Raw genomic sequence first — 26539 nt, forward strand, 5'->3', positions numbered from 1 at the left:
TGGATATCATTTGAGGGTAGCTGTAGTTCAAACCTACACCTTTATTTACATGACAAGGCAACTAGTTGTGTGCATGCTGAATGTAGTGTATGACTAGAGGCAATCCATCTGACTTACAACCCTTTGATCCTGAGATAGATAGGACATTTCATAGATTAGTTAGGCATCATTTTATACCTTTTGATCATTCTGAGCATTCCATAACTGGTGAATCTGTACTTTCTGTTATTGGTGATTTTGAACATCCTGATCTTGAGCATTATAATTTTGAGCATTCTGATTCTGAGCATTCTGATTTTGCACATTCTGAGAACATGGCACAACCTCCACCTTGTGAGAGGACTCTAAGGGAAATGGCTGCACCTGATTTCACCTATGAAAGCTTGTGCATCCAATACCCTGATGAGGATGTCCCATATGTTCTTAAAACTGGACTGATTCATTTGCTTCCAAAGTTTCATGGCCTTGCATGTGAAGACCCGCACAAACATTTGAAAGAATTTCACATTGTCTGCTCCACCATGAAACCCCCAGATGTCCAAGAGGATCACATATTTCTGAAGGCTTTTCCTCATTCATTAGAGGGAGTGGCAAAGGACTGGCTGTATTACCTTGCTCCAAGGTCCATCACGAGCTGGGATGACCTTAAGAGAGTATTCTTAGAAAAAAATTTCCCTACTTCCAGGACCACAACCATCAGGAAGGATATCTCAGGTATTAGACAACTCAGTGGAGAGAGCCTGAATGAGTACTGGGAGAGATTTAAGAAACTATGTGCCAGTTGCCCCCACCATCAGATTTCAGAACAGCTTCTTCTCCAATATTTTTATGAAGGACTCAGTAATATGGAGAGAATTATGATAGATGCTGCCAGTGGTGGAGCCCTTGGAGACACGACTCCTGCTGAAGCCAGAAATTTAATTGAGAAGATGGCCTCCAACTCCCAGCAGTTTAGCGCCAGAAATGATGCCATAGTCATTAGAGGAGTGTATGAGGTAGCTACAAACCCATCTGCATCATCTGAAACTAAGAAGCTTGAAGGCAAACTGGATGCATTGGTCAACTTGGTAACCCAGCTGGCCTTGAATCAGAAATCTGTACCTGTCGCAAGGGTTTGTGGTTTGTGCTCCTCTGCTGACCACCATACAGACCTTTGCCCTTCCATGCAGCAACCTGGAGCAATTGAGCAGCCTGAAGCTTATGCTGCAAATATTTACAATAGACCTCCTCAACCTCAGCAGCAAAATCAACCACAGCAAAGCAATTATGACCTCTCCAGCAACAGATACAACCCTGGATGGAGGAATCACCCTAACCTCAGATGGTCCAGCCCTCAGCAACAACAACAGCAGCCTGCTCCTTCCTTCCAAAATGCTGCTGGCCCAAGCAGACCATACATTCCTCCACCAATCCAACAACAGCAACAACCCCAGAAACAACCAACAGTTGAGGCCCCTCCACAACCTTCCCTCGAAGAACTTGTGAGGCAAATGACTATGCAGAACATGCAGTTTCAGCAAGAGACCAGAGCCTCCATTCATAGATTAACCAATCAGATGGGACAATTGGCTACCCAATTGAATCAACAACAGTCCCAGAATTCTGACAAGCTGCCTTCTCAAGCTGTCCAAAATCCCAAAAATGTCAGTGTCATTTCATTGAGGTCGGGAAAGCAGTGTCAAGGACCTCAACCCGTAGCACCTTCCTCATCTGCAAATGAACCTGCCAAACTTCACTCTACTCCAGAAAAAGGTGATGACAAAAATTTACCTAACAATTTCTGTGCAGGTGAATCTTCTTCCACAGGTAATTCTGATTTGCAGAAGCAGCACATTCCCCCTCTTCCATTCCCTCCAAGAGCAGTTTCCAACAAAAAAAATGGAAGAGGCAGAGAAAGAGATCTTGGAAACGTTTAGAAAAGTAGAGGTAAACATACCTCTGTTGGATGCAATAAAGCAAATTCCAAGATATGCCAAATTCTTGAAGGAGCTGTGCACTAATAAGCGGAAGCTTAAAGGAAGTGAACGAATTAGCATGGGCAGAAATGTCTCCGCATTGATTGGTAAATCTGTTCCTCAAATTCCTGAAAAATGCAAAGATCCAGGTACATTCAGCATACCTTGTATTATAGGGAATAGTAAGTTTGACAATGCCATGCTAGATTTAGGAGCCTCTGTTAGTGTTATGCCTCTGTCGATTTTTAATTCTCTATCTCTAGGTCCCTTGCAGTCAACTGATGTGGTAATTCATTTAGCTAATAGAAGTGTTGCCTATCCTGTTGGTTTCATAGAAGATGTCTTAGTTAGAGTTGGTGAACTGATTTTCCCTGTTGATTTTTATATCTTGAATATGGAAGATGGATTTTCTCAAGGATCAGTTCCCATCATTCTAGGTAGACCGTTTATGAAAACTGCTAGAACTAAGATAGATGTATATGCAGGCACACTATCCATGGAATTTGGTGATATAACTGTTCATTTTAATATTCTGGATGCTATGAAATACCCATCTGAAGATCTTTCTGTATTTCGTGCTGAAATAATTGACCATGTTGTTGATGAATACATGACTGATCTTTATTCTAATTTGCATGCTTCTCACTCTTCATGCATTGAATCTGGAATTGTACTTGATCATATGTCTGAATTTGATGCTGAGAGTGAATCTGAGAGTGATATTGATTGCATGTCTGGTGGTGGTGTTTTACCTCTCGAGATTTATTTTATAGAGTCAGATAGGACTAACCATGTTTCAGGAAGTACACATACCTCTGACTTTCTTTATGAGGTAAAGGCTGAGAAACCATCTCCTTCTACCATTGTCCAGCTGGCCACACCAGAATTGAAGCCTCTGCCATCAAATTTAAAATACGCTTACTTGGATGATAGCAAGAGTTTTCCAGTGATTATATCTGCCTCCCTTGCTGATGAGCAAGAGGAGAAGTTGTTGTCAGTTCTCAAGAAGCATAAGAAGGCTATAGGCTGGACCCTGGCGGACATTCCTGGTATTAGCCCATCCACATGTATGCATCGAATAAATTTAGAGGATGGAGCTAAACCAGTAAGACAGCCACAGAGAAGACTCAACCCGGTGATTCTTGATGTAGTGAAGAAGGAGATAACCAAGCTTTTGCAAGCTGGAATCATTTATCCTATCTCCGACAGCCAATGGGTGAGTCCCGTCCAGGTAGTCCCGAAAAAGATTGGCCTCACAGTGATCAGAAATGAGAAGGAGGAGCTGATTCCTACTCGGGTGCAGAACAGTTGGAGAGTCTGCATTGACTATAGGAGGCTGAACCAGGTTACCAAAAAGGACCATTTTCCCCTGCCATTCATTGACCAGATGCTTGAACGCCTGGCAGGTAAATCCCACTACCGTTTCCTTGATGGTTTTTCTGGTTATATGCAAATTACTATTGCTCCTGAGGATCAGGAAAAGACCACATTCACCTGCCCCTTTGGCACTTTTGCCTACAGGAGGATGCCTTTCGGCCTGTGCAATGCCCCTGGTACCTTCCAGCGGTGCATGATTAGTATTTTCAGTGATTTTTTAGAAAACTGCATAGAGGTGTTTATGGATGATTTCACTGTATATGGATCCTCTTTTGATGGTTGTTTGAATAGTTTGGAAAAAGTTTTGAATAGATGCATTGAAACTAACCTTGTTCTAAATTTTGAAAAATGTCATTTTATGGTTGAGCAAGGTATAGTTTTAGGCCACATTATTTCCAATAAGGGTATTGAAGTAGATCCTACAAAAATTTCTGTTATTTCACAATTGCCTTACCCCTCTTGTGTGCGAGAGGTGCGATCTTTTCTTGGTCATGCAGGATTCTACAGGCGCTTTATAAGGGATTTTAGCAAAGTAGCCCTTCCACTGTCCAACTTGTTGCAAAAGGAGGTGGAGTTTGACTTTAATGACAGATGCAAAGAGGCTTTTGATTGCCTCAAAAGAGCGTTGACTACCACCCCCATCATCCAGGCACCCGATTGGACAGCCCCTTTTGAGCTTATGTGTGATGCATCAAATTATGCATTGGGGGCTGTCCTTGCTCAGAAAATTGATAAATTGCCCAGGGTGATATATTATGCTTCTAGGACTTTAGATGCTGCCCAAGCAAATTATACTACTACTAAGAAAGAGCTTCTAGCCATAGTTTTTGCTCTTGAAAAATTTCGATCTTATTTGCTTGGTACTCGCATTATTGTTTATAGTGACCATGCAACTCTAAAGTACTTGTTGAAGAAGGCTGATTCTAAGCCTAGGTTGATCCAATGGATGCTCTGGCTCCAAGAGTTTGACTTGGAGATCCGTGATAGGAGCGGAACACAAAATCTAGTTGCTGATCATTTGAGTCGGATCGAACGTGTCTCTGATGCAGATTCACCTATTCGGGATGATTTCCCGGATGATCATTTGTATATATTGTATAGTATTTCTGACTCTCTTTCTACTCCCTGGTTTGCTAACATTGTCAATTATTTAGTTGCCTCTGTTTTTCCTCCCTTAGCATCTAAGGCCCAAAAAGATAAAATTAAAAGTGATGCTAAGTATTTTATTTGGGATGACCCCTACTTGTGGAAATTGTGCAATGATCAGGTCATTAGACGGTGCATTCCAGATCATGAGACTGACTCAGTCCTGCAGTTTTGTCATTCTTCCGCACCGGGAGGTCATCTGGGTGTTCAAAGGACAGCTCGCAAAGTGCTTGATTGTGGTTTTTATTGGCCCACCATCTTTAAAGATGCGTGGAAGATCTGCAGCACTTGTGAGCAGTGTCAGAGAGCAGGAAATACACTTACATGGTGACAGCAAATGCCTCAGCAACCTATGCTATTCTGTGAGGTGTTTGATGTCTGGGGTATAGATTTCATGGGTCCTTTTCCTGTCTCTTTTGGTTATGTTTACATTCTCCTTGCAGTTGACTATGTTTCAAAATGGGTGGAAGCCAAGCCCACTAGAACTAATGATGCTAAAGTTGTTGCAGACTTTGTCAGGTCTAATCTGTTTTGCAGGTTTGGAGTACCTAAAGCAATTGTTAGTGATCAAGGAACCCATTTTTGCAACAGGACAATGCATGCCCTGCTTAAAAAGTACGGGGTGGTACACAGGGTATCCACACCATACCACCCCCAGACCAATGGACAGGCAGAAATTTCTAACCGAGAAATCAAGCGAATTTTAGAGAAGATTGTGTAGCCAAGCAGGAAAGATTGGAGTACCAGGCTTGATGATGCTCTCTGGGCACATCGGACTGCCTACAAAGCACCCATAGGAATGTCTCCTTATCGGGTTGTCTTTGGAAAGGCATGTCATCTTCCAGTGGAAATTGAGCACAAAGCATACTGGGCAGTGAAGACTTGCAACTTCTCTATGGATCAAGCTGGCGAGGAAATGAAGTTGCAACTGAGTGAGTTAGATGAAATCCGCCTAGAAGCCTACGAGAATGCCAAGTTCTACAAAGAAAAGACCAAGAAGTTCCATGATAGTATGATAGTTAAAAAAGACTTCGTGGCTGGGCAAAAAGTGTTATTGTATAATTCTAGGCTTGGACTCATGAGTGGTAAGTTGAGGTCTAAGTGGATTGGTGCTTTTGTTGTTACTAATGTTTTTCCTTATGGTACAGTTGAGATCAAAAGCGACTCCACAAACAAGAGCTTCAAGGTCAACGGACATCGACTTAAGCCATTCCTCACGAACCCTTCTTTAGTGGACGTAGTGGTGGAAGAGACTTCCTTACTCCACCCTACTCTTCCTCCACCATGACTTAGGGAGTTTTTCTTTTCCTATCTCCTTCTTTGCTTTTATTACACTTGTCCGATTCTCTTTGATGATTTAATTGTTTTTAATCTTTTAATTGTGCTACATTGAGGACAATGTGTTGTTTAAGTATGGGGGGGGGGGGGGAGTGTTCTTTGGTTTTGCTAGTTTTGTTGGTTTTGTTAATTTGTTAGTTGTGTTAATTTGTTAATGTTGTTAGTTTCGTCGGATTTTTAGTTTAATATTTTGGGTCAATTTTGTGTACACGTACGACTTTGCATGTTTTTCTTTGAATTATAGGATATGTTCAAGAAATGGGTAATTGTTTTGAAAATAAAAGTTCTTGACATTTTGTGACTTGAAATCCTTGATTCTTCTCTACATGTCATGATAGTTTTGAAAGCTCAATTTGAAAGTGATGATTTTACCTTTGTGAGAATTTGAGCCATCCATCATCATAATCATTTGGTATGTTTTTCCCCATTGATTGCTTGCACAATAGCCTTGGCTTGATTCTTGTTGATGCGTCCTAATTCACATGCATATTTGGAAATGATTGAGGCAATTTTGTTCTTATAAGCTTCTAGCCAAATGGACTTACCTTGAATTAATTCCTTTGATAGCCCTTTTGAGCCTTGTTTCCCTTTCCTTGTTTTGAAGCTCACTACAAGCCTTAAGTGAAAAACCATGATATCACCATATCCTTAAGGAATTTTGGAGCTTTGGAATTGTTTTGGGAATAAGTGTGGGGGGTTTTGTTTCATTGGACAATTTGTTTTGTTGGCTATGCTTCATGATGTATTTTGGGCCATACTTGATGTACATTGTATATTGGTTAAATGTTGGACATGCTGAATGAAATGTTGTTTCTCAAAGGCTATAGAGTAAAAAAAAAAAATTCGAAAAAAAAAAGAAAAGCAATAAAGTTGAGTGAATAAGATCTTAAATGGCACAAGAATGATGAAACTCTTGGTTCTACTCTTCATGTTTAAATTTTATCTTTACTTCTTTTTATTTTCTTATTTTTTCTTAATATGCACTTATTCCCCATTGCTCCTTTATCCCTTTGGGATTTAGCCACTTATTCCATATTTTTCCATACCTTGTCCTTGGCCCCATTACAACCTTAAAAGACCTTTTGATCCTCATGTGCTTGTGTTTATGGGTTGATTGTCAATTTTTGAATCTTGCCAAGTTTATGTGGTGTTTGCTTTCATGGGTGCTTTGAGGGTAAATAGTAGCCTAGACACTTGAGAGATAGAGTGTATATCTTGTGAGGCTTTATCACTTTTCATTCTTGAGCTGATTAACTATTTTGCCATGATTGGGTTGCTTGGATGATTTTCATGAATGTCTTGACTTTTTGGATCTCCTTATGTTAGATGTTACCAATTCCTTTCATTCCTTGATGTTCATTGAGAAATATGTGAATGTTTTTGTTTGTCTCCCTTTGATATCCTTGGATTTTGTTCTTTGTTTCATTTTGCCCAGGAGTGCAAAAGGCTAAGTATGGGGGGTTTTGATGTGCCATCATTTTCTTCTATTTTCTAAACCCTTTTTGCACCATTTTAATTACTGATTGGTCTTAATTGTCAATTAATCAGGCAGTTTTATTATTTGGGCTCATTTAGCTAATTTGATGTTTTTAATCTAATTTCAGGAATTAATGAAACATTGGGCTTAATCCGGATTTTGGTTATGGACTTGAAGAGGGCAAATAAAGCAGCGCTTACCTTAGTTAATTTCTAATTAGGAAATTTCGCAATTTTATTTTATGTTGTTCAGTGTTTATTTCGTTTTGGGCCAGAGTATTGTAATAGGGCTCAGTGACTTTGAGTGACTCTTTTTAAATAGCTGCCTTGGGATTCGTGCAGGGCATTCTATTATGCTATTTTCATTATTCAGAGCTTTGGCTTTAGGTTTTCACGTTTTTCTGTTCCCTTGTTACAATTTTCGTTCTTAATGCAAATTTCCGTTTTCTGCTTCTAATTACGAGTTCATTCGTGCTTATTCTTCTACTTTCATTTACGTTTCTGTTCATTTATGTTTCTGTTTCATGTTTCATTTGCGTTTTCTGTTTGAATCCATGGAAGGCTAGATTTTCTGGTGTTGTTTCCTTTTGATGACGAAGCCCAACTCTCTTTGAGGTTTCGCTTGTAATATGGGTTCCTGGCAGTTTTCCCTTCACCAGTTATCCCAATTTCGTGAATATTAATCAGTGCACGCTTCGTGTTCGATTAATTGCCTCTGAGCCTAACTTGCGTTCATGCTTAGTGGACGAAGGGCTAACTGGTGTATGTGGTGCCTAATCACGTATTGAAAACCCTAAGTTGATTTTCGCTTAGTAAATTGAAACAGGGTTGGATTAAGTGGTTGACTGTTAGGGACAAATTTTCCATAACCCAGGATAAGAGAATGGCTTCTGAATCAGAGGAAACAACCCGTTTTTAATATTAGTATTTTCGTATTCCTGTTTACTTGTTCTGCTCTTTAATTACCAAACAACCAAACCCCCCCCCCCCCCATCGTTACTGTTACTGCAAGTATATTATGAACATTTGGTTTGTCACTGCTCGTTGGGAAACGACCTAGGATCACTTCCTAGTTACTGCATTTTCATGTTTATTTGATTCGGGTACGGCCTCGATCAATCTACTATGGCATCTTTTATATTTTTAGGTTCAATCATAGATACAAAAGCCATATTATTGCATAAATCTTTAAGAGAGTGTGTAGTTGTTACCCCTTTTGAGATATCACCAATAATGTTGTCAAGGGGATGATCTTTTGAAGCTTTCCATTCTTTTGGAAGTTCATAATTGGATTTGACTTCTTCTGGAGGATCTTCATTGTTTCCTTTACCATTTCCTTTAGAATCTTGTCCATGAATGTGCATTTGTTCTAAAGAATCTGCAATATCATCTAGCATATTCTTTCTTGACAAGATAGCATTAGATTCATCAAAGGTAACATGAATGGATTCCTCAATATTCATAGTTCTTTTATTATATATCCTATATGCTTTGCTTTGTAATGAATATCCAAGAAAGATGCCTTCATCAGATTTTGCATCAAATTTTCCTAGATTATCTTTACCATTATTAAGCACAAAGCATTTGCAACCAAAAACATGTAGATGTGAAATGTTGGGTTTTCTACCATTATATAACTCATATGGGGTTTTCTTTAAAATGGGTCTTATTAAGGCCCTATTCATGATGTAACATGCAGTATTAACCGCTTCAGCCCAAAAATATTTTGGAAGAAAAGTATCATTTAATAAAGTTCTAGCAATTTCTTCCAATGACCTATTTTTCCTCTCAACAACTCCATTTTGTTGAGGGGTTCTAGGTGCAGAAAAATTGTGTTCAATACAATGTTCTTCACAAAATGATTCAAAATCTTTGTTTTCAAACTCACCCTGATGATCACTTCTAATGGATGCAATCTTAAGATTTTTCTTGTTTTGTATAACTTTAGCAAGTTTTCTAAATGCTTGGAATGCATCACTTTTATGAGTAATAAATAATGTCCAAGTATATCTAGAGAAATCATCAACTATAACAAGGGCATAGTAATTTCCTCCAAAACTCATGGTTCTAGATGGACCAAATAAATCCATGTCCAATAATTGTAAGGGTTGAGTAGTTGAAACAATATTTTTAGGTTTGAATGAGACTCTAGTTTGTTTTCCCTTTTGACATGCATCACATAGCTTATCTTTTTCAAACTTCAATTTAGGCAAACCAACTACTAAATCTTTTGAAATTAATTTATTTAAGTGATCCATGTTTATGTGAGCAATTCTTTTATGCCATAACCATGGATCATCATCTTTGCTAAGAAAACAATGATTGTTTTCTAGTTTTAGGCTTAAGTCTATCATGTAAACACTGTTGACTCTATGTCCTACATGCTTTATATTAATGTCATGCTTATGTTCTATAAGACATTTTTGAGAATCAAATGATACTAGATAGCCTTTGTCACATAATTGACTAACACTAAGCAGGTTATGCTTAAGATCTTCAACAAGTAGAACATTTTCAATGGAGTTTGAAGAATTTGTACCTATTTTACCAACTCCAAGGATTCTACCTTTGTTGTTGTCACCATATGTTACATGCCCGCTTTTCTTTGGAGAGATATGTGTAAACTTTGATGCATCTCCAGTCATATGTTTTGAGCATCCACTATCTATGTACCACTTCTTCCTCAAAGACACCTACATAATCAAGTTTTTGACTTAGGTACCCAAACTTTATTGGGTCCTTGTGTGTTAGTATAAACTGAGGATCCTTTTGGGACCCATATCATTTTAATGTTGCTGTAATTTTTCTTAAAGTAGCAAGTAGATATGCCATGTCCTTTTCTTCCATAGTAAAAACAAGTGATAGAACTAGAATTATATTTTTGTGTGGAAGTAGAGAAGTTTTTATGAAACTTTTGTTGTTTTTCAGATTTATACCCTAGTCCAGCCTTATTGGAAACATATCTTTGTTTTCCTAACATGACATCTAAATTATTTTTACTATAAGAAAATTTTGCAAGTGAGTTTTTCAACTCTTTAATTTCTTTTTCATATTTTTCACAACAACTACAAGAATCTGATATTTTCTTGTCAGAAATAGTAGAGATATGAACTTTTTCATTTGTTTTAGAAATTGAGACTTCATTTCTAAGATGATCTAATTCTTTGTTTAATTTTGAAATTTCATTTTCTAAATTTGAAATTGTTTTCTTAGAAGATGAAACTAACTTTGCAAGTTTAATTGACTCTTTATGCAAATCAGCAAATGCATCTTGCAATTCATCAAAAGAAATAGATAAGTTATTTGAAGATGTTACCTCTTCATCACTTTCATAACTTTTAGCCATAAGGTAGAGATTTATCTCTTCATTTTCTGAATCTTCAGAAGATTCCATATCGTTTTCATCCCATGTGATGTATGCTTTCTTCAATTTCTTTTCACTAAGATTTTTCTTTTCAGACTTCTCCATCTTTTTCTTGAAGATGGGACAATCAACCCTCAGATGTCCAGGTTGATTGCACTCAAAGCATTTTAGAGTAGAGGATGAAGTTTTTGTCCTTCTCTTAGATTTAAAATTGGGTCGCCTTTGATTTCCTCTTACTTTAAGAAACTTGTTGAATCTTTTTACAAAAAGGCTTAGATCATCATCATCATCTAGATCATTTTCCTTATCACTTTCTTCTTGGATTGAAGATGATGCTTTAAGAGCAATTCCTTTCTTTTTCTTGTCATTTTCTTCATGTTGGCGTAATCTCAATAATTCCATCTCGTGTTCCTGTAACTTTCCAAATAGAGTGGCAAGAGACATGTTAGATAAATCTCTTGATTTAGTAATGGCCGTTACTTTAGGTTGTCATTCTCTACTTAAACATCTTAACACTTTGTTTATGAGATCCTCATTTTGAAATTCTTTACCTAAGGCTGCCAGATGATTTACTATATGTGTAAATCTCTTTTGCATGTCTTGAATGCTTTCATTTGCATTCAATCTAAACAGTTCATACTCATGGGTTAGTGTGTTTATCCTAGATCTTTTAACATCTGTAGTTCCTTCATGTGTTAATTGTAGAGTGTCCCACATTTCCTTAGCACTCTTACAATTTGAAACCCTGAAATATTCATCCATTCCCAGGGCAGATGTTATTATGTTTTTGGCTTTTAGATTGTATTGAACTCGTCTTCTATCCTCTTCAGACCATCTATCTCTAGGTTTTTCTATTGTTATGCTTCACTTGATGTGCTACCATCTGTTGTAATCCTTTCTACTGTGGTGGGTATATATGGCCCTATTTCTATGGCTTCCCAAATACTTAAGTCTATTGCCTCAATAAAAATTTGCATTCGGGTTTTCCAGTAGTGGTAACCCTCTCCATTAAAGATTGGAAGTCTATTGATAGAATTTCCTTTTGGAAATAAGGAATTTGCTGAGGCCATTTTTCTTGAAGCTTCTAAACTTTATACAAGAATGAAGCTCTGATATCATTTGTTAGACAAGTGGCCTCAAATATCTTAAGAAGGGGGGGGGGGGGTTGAATTAAAATATTACAAACTATTTCTCCAATTAAAATTCTATCAAGTTATAAATTCCCTTAATAATGAACTTCTTAAATATTGATTCAAATAGAACAATTTGAATATGAATATAAAACAATAATAAATAAAGGAGTTTAAGGGAAGAGAAAGTGCAAACTCAGATTTATACTGGTTCGGCCACACCCTTGTGCCTACGTCCAGTCCCCAAGCAACCCGCTTGAGAGTTCCACTATCTTGTAAATTCCTTTTACAAGTTCTAAACACATAAGGACAATCATTCCTTTGTGTTTAGAATTCTTTTACAACAAGAGACCCTCGGTCTCTTAATTCCTTAGTGAATTAGAAAGAGAAGAGGAATGAATCTCTCTTGAAAGAGATAGATTTTACAATCTGAGCACTCAAATGATTCCTTAATGAATTGCAATTGAATTGGCCAAGGAATTCTTAAGAGGATAAAACGATTTTGCTTTTTGAGAGAATAAACACTTGTTGTTCTAAAAAACTCTTAGCAAATTCGTGTCTCAAGTCACATATATATAGGCCTTTGATGGCCATTCAAGAACCAAATGAAAAGATGTGACTGTTGAGAATATTTTCTGAAAATCTCCTCTGGTAATCGATTACAATATGTGTGTAATCGATTACAAGCTTTAAAATTTGAATTAAAACGTTCAATAACTGCTGGTAATCGATTACCATATATGTGTAATCGATTACACAATGCAAATTTTGAATTCAAATTTTAATAGTTGTTGTAAATCATTTTTAGCCACTGGTAATCGATTACATCCTCTGGTAATCAATTACCAGAGAGTAAATCTCTTGAAAAAGACTTTTTAACTTAAATTTCTTGGCCAAACCTTTTGCTACTTCAATTAGGAATTCCCTTCCTATTTAATATACCCTTCCTAAGACTCTAGAGACTGTCTTGATCATCCATCTTGAATATCTTTAATTTCTTTGTCTTGAATAAAGCTTTGAGAAACATGTGATCCTTTGGCATCATCAAAACATTCAGCTTGATCCTTTGTCTACAAAGAAGGTGGTCCAGAAAGATACATCATTAAGTCTTGTTTATTGTATTTTTAATGTTTATTCTATCTTTTTGTCGGTTTGTTTTGTTAGTATGTGGTGAGGTGCACATGGTGGTTGTGTTATTGATTAGAATAATATTTTTTTGGGGGTTAATTTTTTTTTATTGTTGGGCAAAGATGCCTTTTCTGTGAAGGTTAATCACATGGATATTTTCGTTCGTAACCCTGTTTTGAAGTATGATGATGAAGACAAAACATTGTTGCTTGACATAGATGAGGACAAGTGGTCCGTCTTCAAATTGGTTGGCATTCTGAAGGACGACATCAAGTGCACGGGTGACTTTAAGCTATGGTGGACAAGGGTTAATGATGTTGGTCTAAAAGAGTTGGCCTTTGATAGTGATGCTCTTGAGTTGACAAATTTTGCATTGAGTAACAACAATGAAGTGAAATTTTATTTTAAGAAAAACAATGATAGAGGGGTTGTTGCTACTGAGGGTGATGTTGTAGCACTTGATGATGAGGACGAAGGTGTTAGTAATAAAGTTGTTGGGGTTGAAGCTGCCATCAATTAGTCTGATTCTATTGATATTGAGTCTGATGAAGGTGGTTCTGAAAGTGGGTCTGAGAATGATAATGAAGGTATTGTTTTTAAAGATAGTGAAGAGGAGAGAGCAATTGAGGGTAATGATGGTTTTGATAATGAGGATGAACCTTTAGTTAACCTCATTTCAAAGAAAAAATGCAGAAAAGCTTCTCATGTTGGATCTAGAGGTGGTCATCTAAATGTTGAAGAAGGAAATGGTGAATTGAGTGAGGTATATGAAACTAAAGAGCTTTACAGTGCTAGATATGAATATGATGAAGAAGACAAACATAAGTTTTTCAAATACAGGAAAGAAGAATTAACTAGAGATTTCCAGTTCAAGATTGATCTGGATGTTTGTAGCCAACGAGAGTTCAAAGAAGCAATTGTTGATCATTCTATAATGAATGGGAGAAAGGTTGTGTTTCAACCAAATGACAAAGTCAAGGCTAGGGCCAAGTGCAAAGAAAAATGTGGGTATGAGATTTTTTACAACAAGGTTGGGAGGAATTCCACATATATGATTAAGACTTGCAGACCAAAACATCATTGTGGAAGGGTTTTTAGCAACAAGAATGCTAACTCAAAATGACCATCGAAAATTGCTGCAGAGAAGTTAAAGTCCAGCAATGATGTAAAATTGACACAAATAATGAATGTTGTGAGGTTCAAGTATGGTATTAGTATAAGTTTGGTTGTTGCTTGGAAAGCCAAGATGATTGCTAAAGTAATAGTGGATGAGGATGCTATCAAACAGTATTGTTATCTAGAAGCTTATGGTGAAGAGCGCATGCATATATGTGTAGGGAACAACTACAAACTTATTTTAGAAAGACCACCAGGGTTGTTGCTTCCTGAGGAAAGTAACTTGTTAAGTCTCTAACCTTTGTTTACATTAGTTACATCTTTTAAAGCCATATGTTAATTACTTAAAATGACACTTATTATTGGTTTAGGGAATGACACCAAAAGGTGGTTACATAAAAGGAAACAAACACCTCAAATGCACCCTGGTTCAAAGACTGTGTAAAAAAGCAAAACATCCCCTTCAACTACAATTGATATAGGGCTATCCCAAGAACACAATCCGAGGACAGATTCTTTTCAAGAAGGAGAGGAAGATAGAAGGCTATCCAAAGAACATAAGGACCTAAAAGCACTTCATGAGTTGAAGGGTTCAATGACAAGGTCCAAAGCCAAGTTTCTACAAGAAGAGATGGCCAAAAGGATCAAGGATGGACTACTCATCAAAGGCAAGGAAGGAGAAAATCACAAGGAGATGAATTGGACCATGTTGAAGATTGTTGAATAGCCCGTTAAGCCGCACTAGCTTACTAAGTGCAATTCCAGCAATTAGGCTTAGCGCGAATGCTTAGCTTAACGCAATTCCAACCCGACGAGGAATTGGGCTTATTAGCACGAGATGTTGAACATCAATGTTGTTGGTCAAAAGTAACATTATTAATGTATTATACTTTATATTTGCAGCGAAGTGGAACACCTAGCAAAAGATTCAAGAGGTCTGAAAGGTCAACACCTACTGCAATAGTAGCCCCTACTAGAATTGATAGTCTAAGAAAGTTGTCAGAGCTAACAAAAGGCTAGTCTATAAATGATGTCATTTAAAGGAAAACATTGCAATAAACAAGATTGACTGAATTGTGTCACAAGTTGGCTTTTTCAAAGCAACCAACATCTAGTGTTGTTGAAGGTCTTGAGAAAGTTTTTTCTAATTTTATTGAACCCTTCTCCTTGATGTAACATTATACAATACTGATAAATTGTTGACTTTCAGGTTTCTCAACAAAACAGAGATACAAGGGTTGGGGACAAGGCCGAAATTGTTAGGCCATCAACAATAGTTATAAGAAGCAAAGTCAAAACAACATCTAAAGTTAGTAGTCTTTCTGTCGAGCAACAAGGAACACCTAAGTAGTGATGGTTTGGAAGTGAAGATCATATTTTGAAACCAACATTGAAGAAGAATTATTTTGTTGTTGTTTGTTTTTCCAGATTGACTTGAACTTAAATTTATCCATGTAATGATGTCATTTTAGCTGGCCTTTTTGTTTGTACCCATGGATTTTTCAATAGTCAAACTTGCACTTTGGTTTAATATTGTAGGCTTTGTTGCATGTTAGACATCATGCGCAATAATCTTTACTATGGAAACTATTACCTGACCAAACTCTAGTTAATGTCATTGTTATGACAAGTATGTTAATGTCCTACCATTTTGTTATGTTATCACAATTTTTGTTAATGCCATCGTTATTAGACTCAAATTTTGCAATTTGATAGAGACCTCATACAAAATCTTCCAATTTTAGCAATAAGGACCTCGTACAACGTTATGCAACTCCCTATGAAGCTGATACAATATTTGTTCATCATATAGACAAATTCTATCCTTGTGAGATGCAAGTCTCTCTTTAGCTGCTATAAGCTTCTACTTCAGCTCCTCCACTTGTGATAGACAAGGATTAACCTCTAAAGAATCTTGTAGAACCTTGGTTTAAATGTTTCACCAAATCATCCTCATAGACCCAAAATTTAGACCCTCTATCTTTCTGCACATTATACAACAAAAACAAAACACATGACGAAGAAGAAGCTGAAACACACATCAAAAAGCAACAAAAATAGACAAAAACATAACAGAAACCAAATAGGTCAAAAGTAAAATCTTCTTACATTTCACTCAGCACATTGCCAAAATATCTTGTCAGGATGCTTCTTCGAGATGTTGGTTGTATGAAATCACAATGTTTTGACACTAGTGAGAACCCTATTATTCTTTTTTTTTTGTTTTAATATAACTATAATTTAATTAAAATATAATGTCTTATCAGCAAACACGTCGTCATCTTACATGTAGATTTATTCCAACGTGGCACCACACGTCGCATGCCAATGTGTTCGGTTAACAGTCACATAAGCAATTAATGGATCTCGATTAACAGCAGGGACCTCTGAGAAAACTTTTAAAATATTAAGGACTCTTCACGAAACAAAAATTTATTAGGGACCAGATGCAAAATTGGGTATATATCAAGGACCAAAAACATATTTAAGCCTACAAATAATATGAGGAATTATGTTTTCCAATTGTCCTCAACACTAGCAATGAAGGAACTGATACTTTAGTCGTAGGTTTTTAGTGTATTTTTTATTAATGATGATAATGTATGTGAGAAATAGTTGAGCTTGCATTAATAAATAACAATGATAATTAAATATAATAAATAAATAATATTAAAACTATAATATTATAACTTTATAACATTAAAAGAATATTTTTATAGGTTAAGTCTTAACATTCAAAATACATATAATAGTTCCAATCAAATATATCATAATATTTATGTCTAAATGTGAGCTTGTTATTGTTAATTAGCAATAACAAAATTACAATTTAAAATATAAGAATAAAAAATCCTTTGGTTGATTTTTAAGTTTTAAAAATCAAAATGATGTTATACTAAAGCATTTTTACTGAGTCGTCGTGAATCAATTTCTTTAGGTTTCTTAATTTTAACTGATTTTCCAATTCTATGTTGGAAAAGCTCATTAAATTTTTCACCGTGGGAAACATATAAACATATATGGTGTGTTAGATATCATATCAACTTTTACAAGCTTAGACAACAAAAACTACAATGGAGAAATAAATGCACATGAATATTTTTCTTTTAAAAAGATGAAAAATACACTTCAGTCTTCTCCTTCATCATTCCTAACCCTTCCCTTCCAAGTCTTAACTCGTCGACCCTTTCTCCAACCACCATTGCCACCTAAGAATTGCTTGTCCTTGCCGTCCTCCTCCACTATCAAAGTTGCTTATGCTTTTAAGGTTGCTTTCACACTCACACAATCTCTTAGAACGTGGGTTTGTTTCTAACTCAATTTCAAAAGTTAATTCATAGGGTGAGGATTTGTTCCTTACTTATATACTATATCTTGACCTTATCTTTAACCAATGTGATACTTGGATTTTTTTTCCAATGCATCTCCTTATACCCAACACTTTTGGGTTTGTTGCTTGGATGACATGGTGGGTGATTCATTTAATGGATTTAGGATAAAGTCTGATATCATCTTAGAATATGGGTTTTGGTCTAACTCAACCCTAAAAACTAATTCATAGGATGAGGATTGTCTTTCACTTATATATTCTATTGTGGCCTTATTTCTAGCCGATACGAAACTTAAATTTTTCTCAACACTATCAATAGTCGGAGAGCAACAAAATTGTAGAGCTTGTGTTCACCAAACGGTGTAGACAAATTTCTTTCTTTCTTCCTTTTTCTTATTAGATATTCCAATGTATGAATCCCCATGGTAATTTTGTGTATTCACATATCTAACGCACCATAGTTATTTCTCACGATGGGAGATTTGATGAGCTTTCCCACCCTAAATCCGTCTCTACACAACCAACCCATTCGAGTTTGTCGTACACTTTATCATACACAAACTCTACTTTGTCAAGCGTTAGCCAGAAAAGAAACATGAACACCATAACCATAATCTGTTTCAAACCATGCATTCCTTCTCCAATACTATGCCCCAAAACTAGCTTCAGAAAATCCCTCCCCCCCCCCCCCCCCCCCCGCCTTCTCTTTCTCCTAAGAGAATAACTAAACTTAATTAACCAACTGTATGTAAATGGTTAAAAGAAAATCAATTTTATAATCATTAATATATAAAAACATAAATAATATAATCATATAGTCATGATTTGATATGGAACTTAAGAGGAATCAATTTTAGTTATCCAACCATAATAACTAATTTTACTTATCCATATAAATATTATCTTTTGTGTGAATTTGTGTTAATTGGTGGTTTGGTTTTGCCACAGGGATACTTGGGTTGGATGAATCTTACTTGCCCAGATGGATTGGTTATGGCTTTGGTTCACTTCTGCTCTTGAATCACTTTCTTGGGTCTGATTCAGCCACTGTTACACCGGCTCAACTTGTAAATTTGAAACTTAACTGCATTTTTGTTTTATAAGTATTTTTCATTTTTTGTTTGGTTGAGTTTGTTTCAATTTTTGTGTAGAGTACAAAGGTTTTGGGTCTGTCTTTGGTTTCGTTCTCGATTGTGCTGCCTTACCTTGGTAAATTTCTCAAGGTAACTATCTTACTTTGTCCATGTAGAATTTAATTCAATGTTTCTACCCTGAATAAAATGAATAATTTCAGTTAGACTTGGAGATATATATGAAGGGAAAAAAACTTAGATACAATTCTATTAAGTGTTATTTGTGTTGTTCTCTAATTGGAATTGAAATCTGTAATAAAAGTTTGCATTTAAGGATTATGAAGATTACGAAAGTTAAACTTCGATTCTGATTAGAGATCAATCCAAGCAACTTCTAAGAAACTGTGTTCAAGTTTTCTCCTATATTGAGCTCCATAAATTCAACAGCCTTACAGTTTCAAGAAGACTACTCCTTTTCTTTTTTCCTTTTTTAATATGTATAACAATTAAGTAACTTTACTTTTTTTTCAAGGTTTTAAATTGTGGTTGGGTTTGCAGTTTTGTCATAATCCTTGATATTGCTGAAAATATTGCAGACCAATGCGGCCAATGTATGTAGCTGCAATTGTGGTTGTAGAGGTGTGAAAAACCTTGATTTTGTTGCCGCTATTTAGTTGTGGGCAGTTTTTTAAAATCTTGCTTTTGTATGTAAATAAATATAAATATATATGTTGAGCTTAAATATGAATTTTTTCATGTATGATATTGATTCTCATTCAAGTCTAGGAAATTGTTAGGGTGCTCAACCAATGGATGAAAAGACTATACCGGATGATACGGAACAAATATTTGTCATGTCAACAGATATAGTGGATTGTCTGAAGGAGGACCTGGCTTGGGCATCATATGTTCTGTTGCGTAATACAAATGTCATAGCTATGGTAAATCTCATGGATTATCAATTTATCATGATTAATTTAAAGAAACTCATGGTAGGTTGATTGTTGTTGGGGTTCTTCATTTGTAGGTTACCTGCAAGTACCACTATAAGCTCTAATTGAGGCTTGTGAGATACCCTAACATTGAAACACCGCAATCTTCCCTACCCCTAAAATTTTATTGGGAATAAAAAACCAAAAACATATGGTAGGTTTGCCCCAAAATGAAGAAAAGGAAAAAGCCAAAAGGGACAATGATATGGAAGGTTGTGATCATACAATAGTATTTGTTGTGTTGACTTGAATTATATGTTTTTAAGGTGAAAGTTTGAAATTACTAGTTCAAAAGGTAAAACTGTCAAGTAACCAATGTGTAAATTGCACATCATTTCTACTAGACTTAAAAATGAATAGTTTTCTCTATAGTATATACCAATCAATACTCAACAGAAACTTTGAACAAGAATTTAACAGCATACCTGCAAACATCTCACATATCTTTTAGAAAAGCCTAAGTCATTCAGTGATTGCAACTCCAAAATCTTTGCAAGCTGGCGCCCTGCTGTCAATACCCTGGTGCAAAATAAACATCTCATATATCTTGAACTACGCTCATCCCACCAAACAAATCAATAAATATATGTAACATAATTATTATACTTCTCTTATTAATTGAACAAGTAAATGTAACACAGACTGTTTTAACCATATAATATTTTACCAAACAACTTATAAAAGGCCCAACTAGAGAGTATGGTTAACAAAAGGGAAGCATCATCTCAAAAAATCTACTCTATATTTAAGATGACTTGAGACGCTCATAGTCTTGAATAACCTCCTTGTCAAAATTTGTCTGCATAACTTAAAACATCTCTATTAAAGAAAGAAGAAAAAAATCTACAGTTTATAAGCATATATGCCAACAGAGGAAAATCTTATACTACAATAAGATCTCTCTGTTTCTATTTTTTGGTTATTGACTTACAATAAGGTTCTAAGTTTGGACTACCATATTGTGTTTAGCAAAGCTAATAATAAAAATGCTCAATAACTTTTGATTGAAGTAGTTTTTTGTGTTAAAAGCAATAACAACACAAAACATGCTCAAGCCCAAATGACAATATCACCTTATCACTAACAGCTTTTGCAACCTCCCTCCAATGAAAGAAAAAGAAAACATACACAGAATCCAATAAATATGAAGAAATATAATTTGCATCATATCCTTCTGGAGTTGTTTCTCCATCTATCTAGCCAAAATACAGTGTGCATCATTCCAAGATAACAACATCATGTAAGGTGTGCAGTAAGGATAAATATATCAGCTAAGGAGGATTTACTAAATACACCAATCGTTAAGGAACAACAATGCATTAACTTACATGTTGCTGTTTGTTTGCAAATCTTGCTGAGAAACCCAATCCGCCCCACTTTCAGCAATTGTACTCTGACATTTTTGAGCTACCTGAATTAATTGGTTGACCTGAAAATTTGTGAATCATATGAATTAGCTTCCAAATCAATACTTCTATATTGCCATACCAATCAACCTTACTTCAGAGAGGTAAGCGTTTTTCATGCTTTGCCTCTGACGCATTCAAACCCCCCTAGTGCCTGATTGGTACTATTCACCTTCAATTTCCTTGATATACAGTTCTATACTTTATAAAATAAGAAAGGAAGTTTCACTAGTGCCTACAAATTTCTGTACCCAAATGTCCATATTACTACTGTTTCCTTCACCAATTTTCATTTGTGCATACAGTAACGAGAAATATGATAGAAGAATACAAGGAGTTAATTATACAATCATGTACAGATGCAAAAAAAATTCTACAGAAATATTTGGAACATGCAAAGTAGACCACTCCAGGGTAATCCCAACTTCGATTAAAACCAGGCAATAAATGAAGATCTACTTCACAGAAATATTCTACTAAATAGCACCATCATCTATTCAAAACAAAGAGTGGCTGCAAAAGTGAAAAGCATTCTAAAGAATGCAGAATCGTACCTGTGGTGCAACCAACCTTCGAGGAAGAAGTTCTTCATGGCGTCTTGCACAGAACTCCCATGATAAGATATGTGCATAATAACAAGAATTTTAGGAAGTGAATATAAAAAACATTCAAATAGACAATATATTTAACTATAATAACAATTTTGTAACCTTCAAGTCTTGAGTGAATATGATGCGAAGTTGACCTTCACGAACAACACGAAGTGGCTCATATACACTCTCTTGAACTGCTTTTGCATATTCCAACATCATCGCACCAGAAGGAAATCTTGTTTCACGTGGCAAGTCCAGAAACAAAAGTTCATCAATTACTCCACTGCCAAGTTTTATTTCATTAAGCCTAGGTAACACTTCATAAGTTGCCTCTGTAAACAAAATGCAGAATGGACATAATATTAGATTACAAGATTTACATCGGAAATTTAAAGAAATAACATGCTAATTATCTAGCTTACAGGTACATCCAATGCAAAAATTGTGCATCTTCCACTATAGCACGATAAAAAACACTCGGTTATTTGACTTGCTTATTATTGATCGCATTTAAGCTCAGTTTGTTGAATTTGCTCTGTCTAACTTTCAAGTTTAAAACTAAGTTACAATTAAGAATGTGGTCATTGGTCAGCACTGACTTCACTGGGTACTTATCAGCCAGAAAGTTAAACAAAATGAAATACATATTGGAATTTTACAATGAAACTAAATTCCCACAATAACATATTATAGAATAACAACACAATGGCCGCTTTGGTTTGGTTTGATAAAGCAGTTTCTGTTTTCATTTCTTGATTTCAAAATATTTACAAATGTCATTTTTTTCACTCTGTTTCCTATTTTTAGAAATTTGAAAAGGAAATAGTGAAAACAAAAAATCTTCAATTTATAGTTTCTTACACAAATCTTTGAGAACAGGAAACAAAGTGACATTTCTGTAATTATTTATGAGAACAGAAAATGAAGATAAAAAAGGTTTTCTCAAACCATATAGGACTCAATATTTTAATTTCCAATATACTTACCAAATCCCCTTCCAGATTTAGAACCACATATGTCACACTGCCATGCATCCTGAACAAAGAAATATCAATGTCAATGTATGTACTCATCAAAGATTCAATAGCACTAAGAGATTAAAAAAGAAAACTGGTGTAGACCTAAAATATAAAAGAAAATAAATGCAATAATTTTAGACATAACTCTAGTATAGAGGAAATTTTAAGAGTTGTCAACAATTACATGATAAGCTAATAAAATCAATTAACATTTTGAATGCATGATTGAATATTTGATTATTAGCAAAGATTAAGGCATCCTATTTATGAAGCAAGAAAAACAAGGATAAATGACAAATGCAAAAATTACCATAGCTGCTTGGGGGAAAACACCAAGTGCATGATGCCCAACATTGCTATATAATGACAAGCACCACCGTTTCTTTGCACGAGGAGAGTAATATTCAGCCACAAATTTTCTCCAATAGGCAATACTATTATCCTGAGGCAAACAAAACATTCAACAACAAAGTTGTAACTAATCTAGAACTTCAGAAATACCCAACACATAAACAAATGTGTTCAAATATAACTAAGTTCCTGAAACCAAAGCAGTAACCTTGAAAAAGAAAACAAAAATAAACTTATGATATAGTGAATCTCAAATAGATTTAACACTAAGCACATGTAGCAAATAAACAAAACTCACATTTGGCCTTTGCCTTTGATGATAGAGATACTGCATCAATCAACGGGCACATACCCCACTAACACCACTGTCATATGGACGCTTGCCAGCAGAAGAGGGCTGCATCACTTGTTGCTGTAATTGCTACCTCAATTGCATTTGTTGTTGTTGCTGCTGCTACTGTTGCTGCTGTTGCAAGTGCGCTCGCTGCAATTGTGGCATTGACTGAAAGATTTGTTGTTGTCTTAGTCTCTGTTGCTGCTGAAGAAAAGCCTGTAACTGTGGATTACGACCCTGGAATTGCATGGGATCTTGTCTCTGAAGAATCTGTTGTATAACCTGCTGCTGCATTATATCTTCCTGTTTGATATCCATTCTAGGTTTCTTTGACAGATGAGACATATTATTTGGATCTAGAATGAAAGATCTTGGGACTTGTGCACCCATTTGGAGTAGAGATGGTCCAGTTTGTGATGCAGGCAAAGATGTAGCACTTGAAGCACCCTGTAGCTGCTGCTGATTCTGCTGCAATTGTTGAACATTCTGATCTTGATGAGAGCTCTGCTGTACTACAGAGGAACCATCCATCACTGATGAGCCAGAAATACTAATATTATTCGATGTAAATGACATAGGTGAGGCAGGTAATCATAAGTAAGAGTCTGTGTTAACACTGGCGCTTCTCTGCAAATGGGGGCCACCAGAGAGAGCAGAATTTGCATCTGTGACTAAAGAACTGGCTCCAACACTTGGTGCTGAGTTTGCCACAGTGTTCAAAACTGCATTATTAATATCCCCAGAAACTGGACCGAGGTTTGAACAACCAGCTCCTGGAACCGTGCTAGACGAGTTAACAAAAGATGAGCTTAAGTGAGAGTTAACCTCCAAGCTTCAATCTATCGCACAACCTTCTACCAAATCCACAAACTCCTGTTCCATCAAATGCACCCAAAAATTGTTATTTCCTTCTCAACACTGGACAATTACTGATATGACTCTAACAATGATAACAACAAAGAATAAAACATATATACATATTCATCAGCACAAGGAAAACACCAGCTAAAACTAATAAAAATTAAATTAGCAAACAAACCCGTCTGCAAATTGACCAAGACCTCAATACCCTTATCCAGGAAGCAAAACCACAACCCAACAATTTCACACACCAAATCCTAATTCTAACAGTTTTTACCTGCTCTTAGAGAGAAATTCACTTCAAAGAGAAAAGTAAGGTAACAGCTAACACTGTAATAAAATGCATGCCAGTGACAAAACATTAAAATGTCTAAATCCACTCCCTTTATTGTCTCATCAGAGCTATAACTACTCAATTTTCCATCTAAAGTAAATCAGAACCCAAATCCAATTCTTATTAACACTACGACAATGGTCGCCACGAAAAAGATCAACATCAAAGTGATAAAAAAAATCCGAAGCTCTGAATTGACACATTCAAACCCAAAATCAAACGGCAAAACCTAACAAAGAACTGAAAAGATAAAACAAGTATCCCCAATTCCACTCCCAGCATGCACAACAACAATTTAGAATCATAAGAAACTACGAAGTAATACGAGAATGTCCCAAACTCGCATCACCAAACAAAGGAAAAACGCAAACCTTAAACATAACACCGCGAAAATTGAAAAAACAAAAAACGAAAGGAAAAAAAAAGTAAATTATGTATAATTCTCTAAACATAAATTAAAATACAAAAACAAAAAAGGATTGGAGATCGATCAGTAGCGAAAAATTGAAAAGCTCCCAATGAAGCTTGCAAAACAAGTTCAGAGCCAAAACGAATCGTTTAGAGCTACTCACACACAGCGAAACCGCGAGCTGCAAAAAACCGAAGCGTGTAATGAAATTGAAATTGCGGAGAAGAAAAAAAGAAAAAAAAGAAGAAAATGAGAGAGAAGAGAGTAGTGTTTTATAACAGTGTGTGGTGACCGCTTTTACCTGCCACGCGCCATCGCGTTACCAGCAGTGGCCGGTCACGATTGGGACACGCGCCGTGAAAGTGATTGTGGAGCTTAGTCGGTGATAGATCCGCAGACGCTTGGAGACCACATTGCTGACATGGCGGGTTTTCAATGGGAGAGAGTTTTAAGCACGAGAGGAACTGTGTGTAGGTAATGTTCGCTCCGTCCCGCAACATCCATAAATATCTGATGTATAATTTTCGAGTGTAAAAGTCGATCAGTGTCTTATCTTACAATTTTTTTTTGGGGTAGTTAAAATTTTTCAGGGAGAAATCAAATGTTAACAAGAGGACTTATAGTATAAATATTTTAAACTAATCAACATTTTTTTATCAGTTAAAAGTAATCAACATTGAATGATAAAATAAAATTTTACCAGAAATATTTATATTTAAAATATAAGTTTGATAGTAGTGTAAAATAATTTTATACCGTTATTTAATCATAAATTATTATTGATATAACTTTTAAAATAATTATCATAAAAATTAACAATTTTATCATATATGATGAGTTATGATTAAATGACAATGTAAAATATATTCTGATATTTTGGACTTATCACATTTTTTTATGTTGTTCTTTCACGGTTAAATCATTTTAGGAAAAGTAGAAAAAAAATTAGAAGTTTAAAGGATGAAAGGAAAGGGCTTTGCAAGATAATTCATGAGATTAGATAGGGGTGATAGGTGATATTAAATTAAAGGCTTAATTGTAAAAGTAGTCTTTTTATTTATCTCAACTCACTACCTTCTATAATTTAATTAACCAAATGGAGTCTTTTTTTTTTTTTTCAATCTGGATATTTGAGTTTTCAATCCAAAATTGGGCGTTGACTATTAATGGATAACGCTGATGACCACATGTCATAATATGATTAAGACACGTGACAATCAACATGTAATAGGATTATGACATGTTATAGTCAATGTTATTCATTAACACTCAACTCCAATTTCGAGAATGAAAACTCAAATAGTGAGATTGAAAAAAAAAACGGGAGACTCAATTGGTAAATTAAATTATTGGAGAACTAATTTAGTGAGTTGAAATAAATAGGAAAACTATTTTTGCAATTAAGCTTAAATTAAATTATGTATTTTTGGGTATTTTTGTGTATCACTATATTAAATTATAAAAAAAAAAACATTACACAATAGTTAATTGCATAATAGAAATTAAGGACATGTCAATCTATAAATACACAATGAAAACTAGTTTTGTATTATTTATTTTTTACCAAAACACCAAAAAAGGCAACATGATAAAAAAAAAGTGTCAAAACCATAGGCCTTTAATAAAACTATCCATGCCAAAAATCTTTGGAGTGTTGCTAGGTGCACCCAACATGCTAACAAAATAGCAAAATTGTCCCTGCTTGTTTTTCTTCTTACGGATCAAGGTGATCCGTACGTTGATCCATAAGACACTTACGGATGAAGTTCATCCGTAAGTTTCTTATGGATCAACATACGGATCACC

At 35.5% G+C, this 26539-nt stretch overlaps 1 protein-coding gene, 1 non-coding gene and 1 pseudogene across 2 annotated transcripts; 1 reads left to right on the forward strand and 2 right to left on the reverse strand.

Annotated features, from left to right (window-relative positions):
- Window positions 1-692: 692 nt before the first annotated feature.
- LOC114369071 lies at window positions 693-799 on the reverse strand. The gene has a single exon (XR_003657531.1). It is a non-coding gene; the product is annotated as a small nucleolar RNA R71 (small nucleolar RNA).
- Window positions 800-14097: 13298 nt separating this feature from the next.
- On the forward strand, window positions 14098-19491 carry LOC114368389 (protein COFACTOR ASSEMBLY OF COMPLEX C SUBUNIT B CCB2, chloroplastic-like). The gene is made up of 5 exons (XM_028325685.1): window positions 14098-14308; window positions 18310-18428; window positions 18513-18584; window positions 19232-19375; window positions 19462-19491. Exons 1-5 carry the CDS (start codon window positions 14098-14100, stop codon window positions 19489-19491), a joined length of 576 nt encoding a protein of 191 aa, XP_028181486.1.
- Window positions 19492-19709: 218 nt separating this feature from the next.
- LOC114368390 lies at window positions 19710-25048 on the reverse strand (annotated as a pseudogene).
- Between the last annotated feature and the right edge of the window lie 1491 nt (window positions 25049-26539).

Source organism: Glycine soja, chromosome 9, assembly GCF_004193775.1.
Source record: "Glycine soja cultivar W05 chromosome 9, ASM419377v2, whole genome shotgun sequence".
Taxonomy (NCBI): domain Eukaryota; kingdom Viridiplantae; phylum Streptophyta; class Magnoliopsida; order Fabales; family Fabaceae; genus Glycine; species Glycine soja.

What these genes read in the sequence shown, in the direction of transcription:
- LOC114368389 (XM_028325685.1), top strand. Translation starts at nt 14,098, where the DNA reads ATGAATGTTGTGAGGTTCAAGTATGGTATTAGTATAAGTTTGGTTGTT. An exon ending in GTTGTTGCTTCCTGAGGAAA is followed by an intron (nt 14,309 to 18,309) that starts GTAACTTGTTAA and finishes GTTTTGCCACAG; the next exon opens with GGATACTTGGGTTGGATGAA. An exon ending in CTGTTACACCGGCTCAACTT is followed by an intron (nt 18,429 to 18,512) that starts GTAAATTTGAAA and finishes ATTTTTGTGTAG; the next exon opens with AGTACAAAGGTTTTGGGTCT.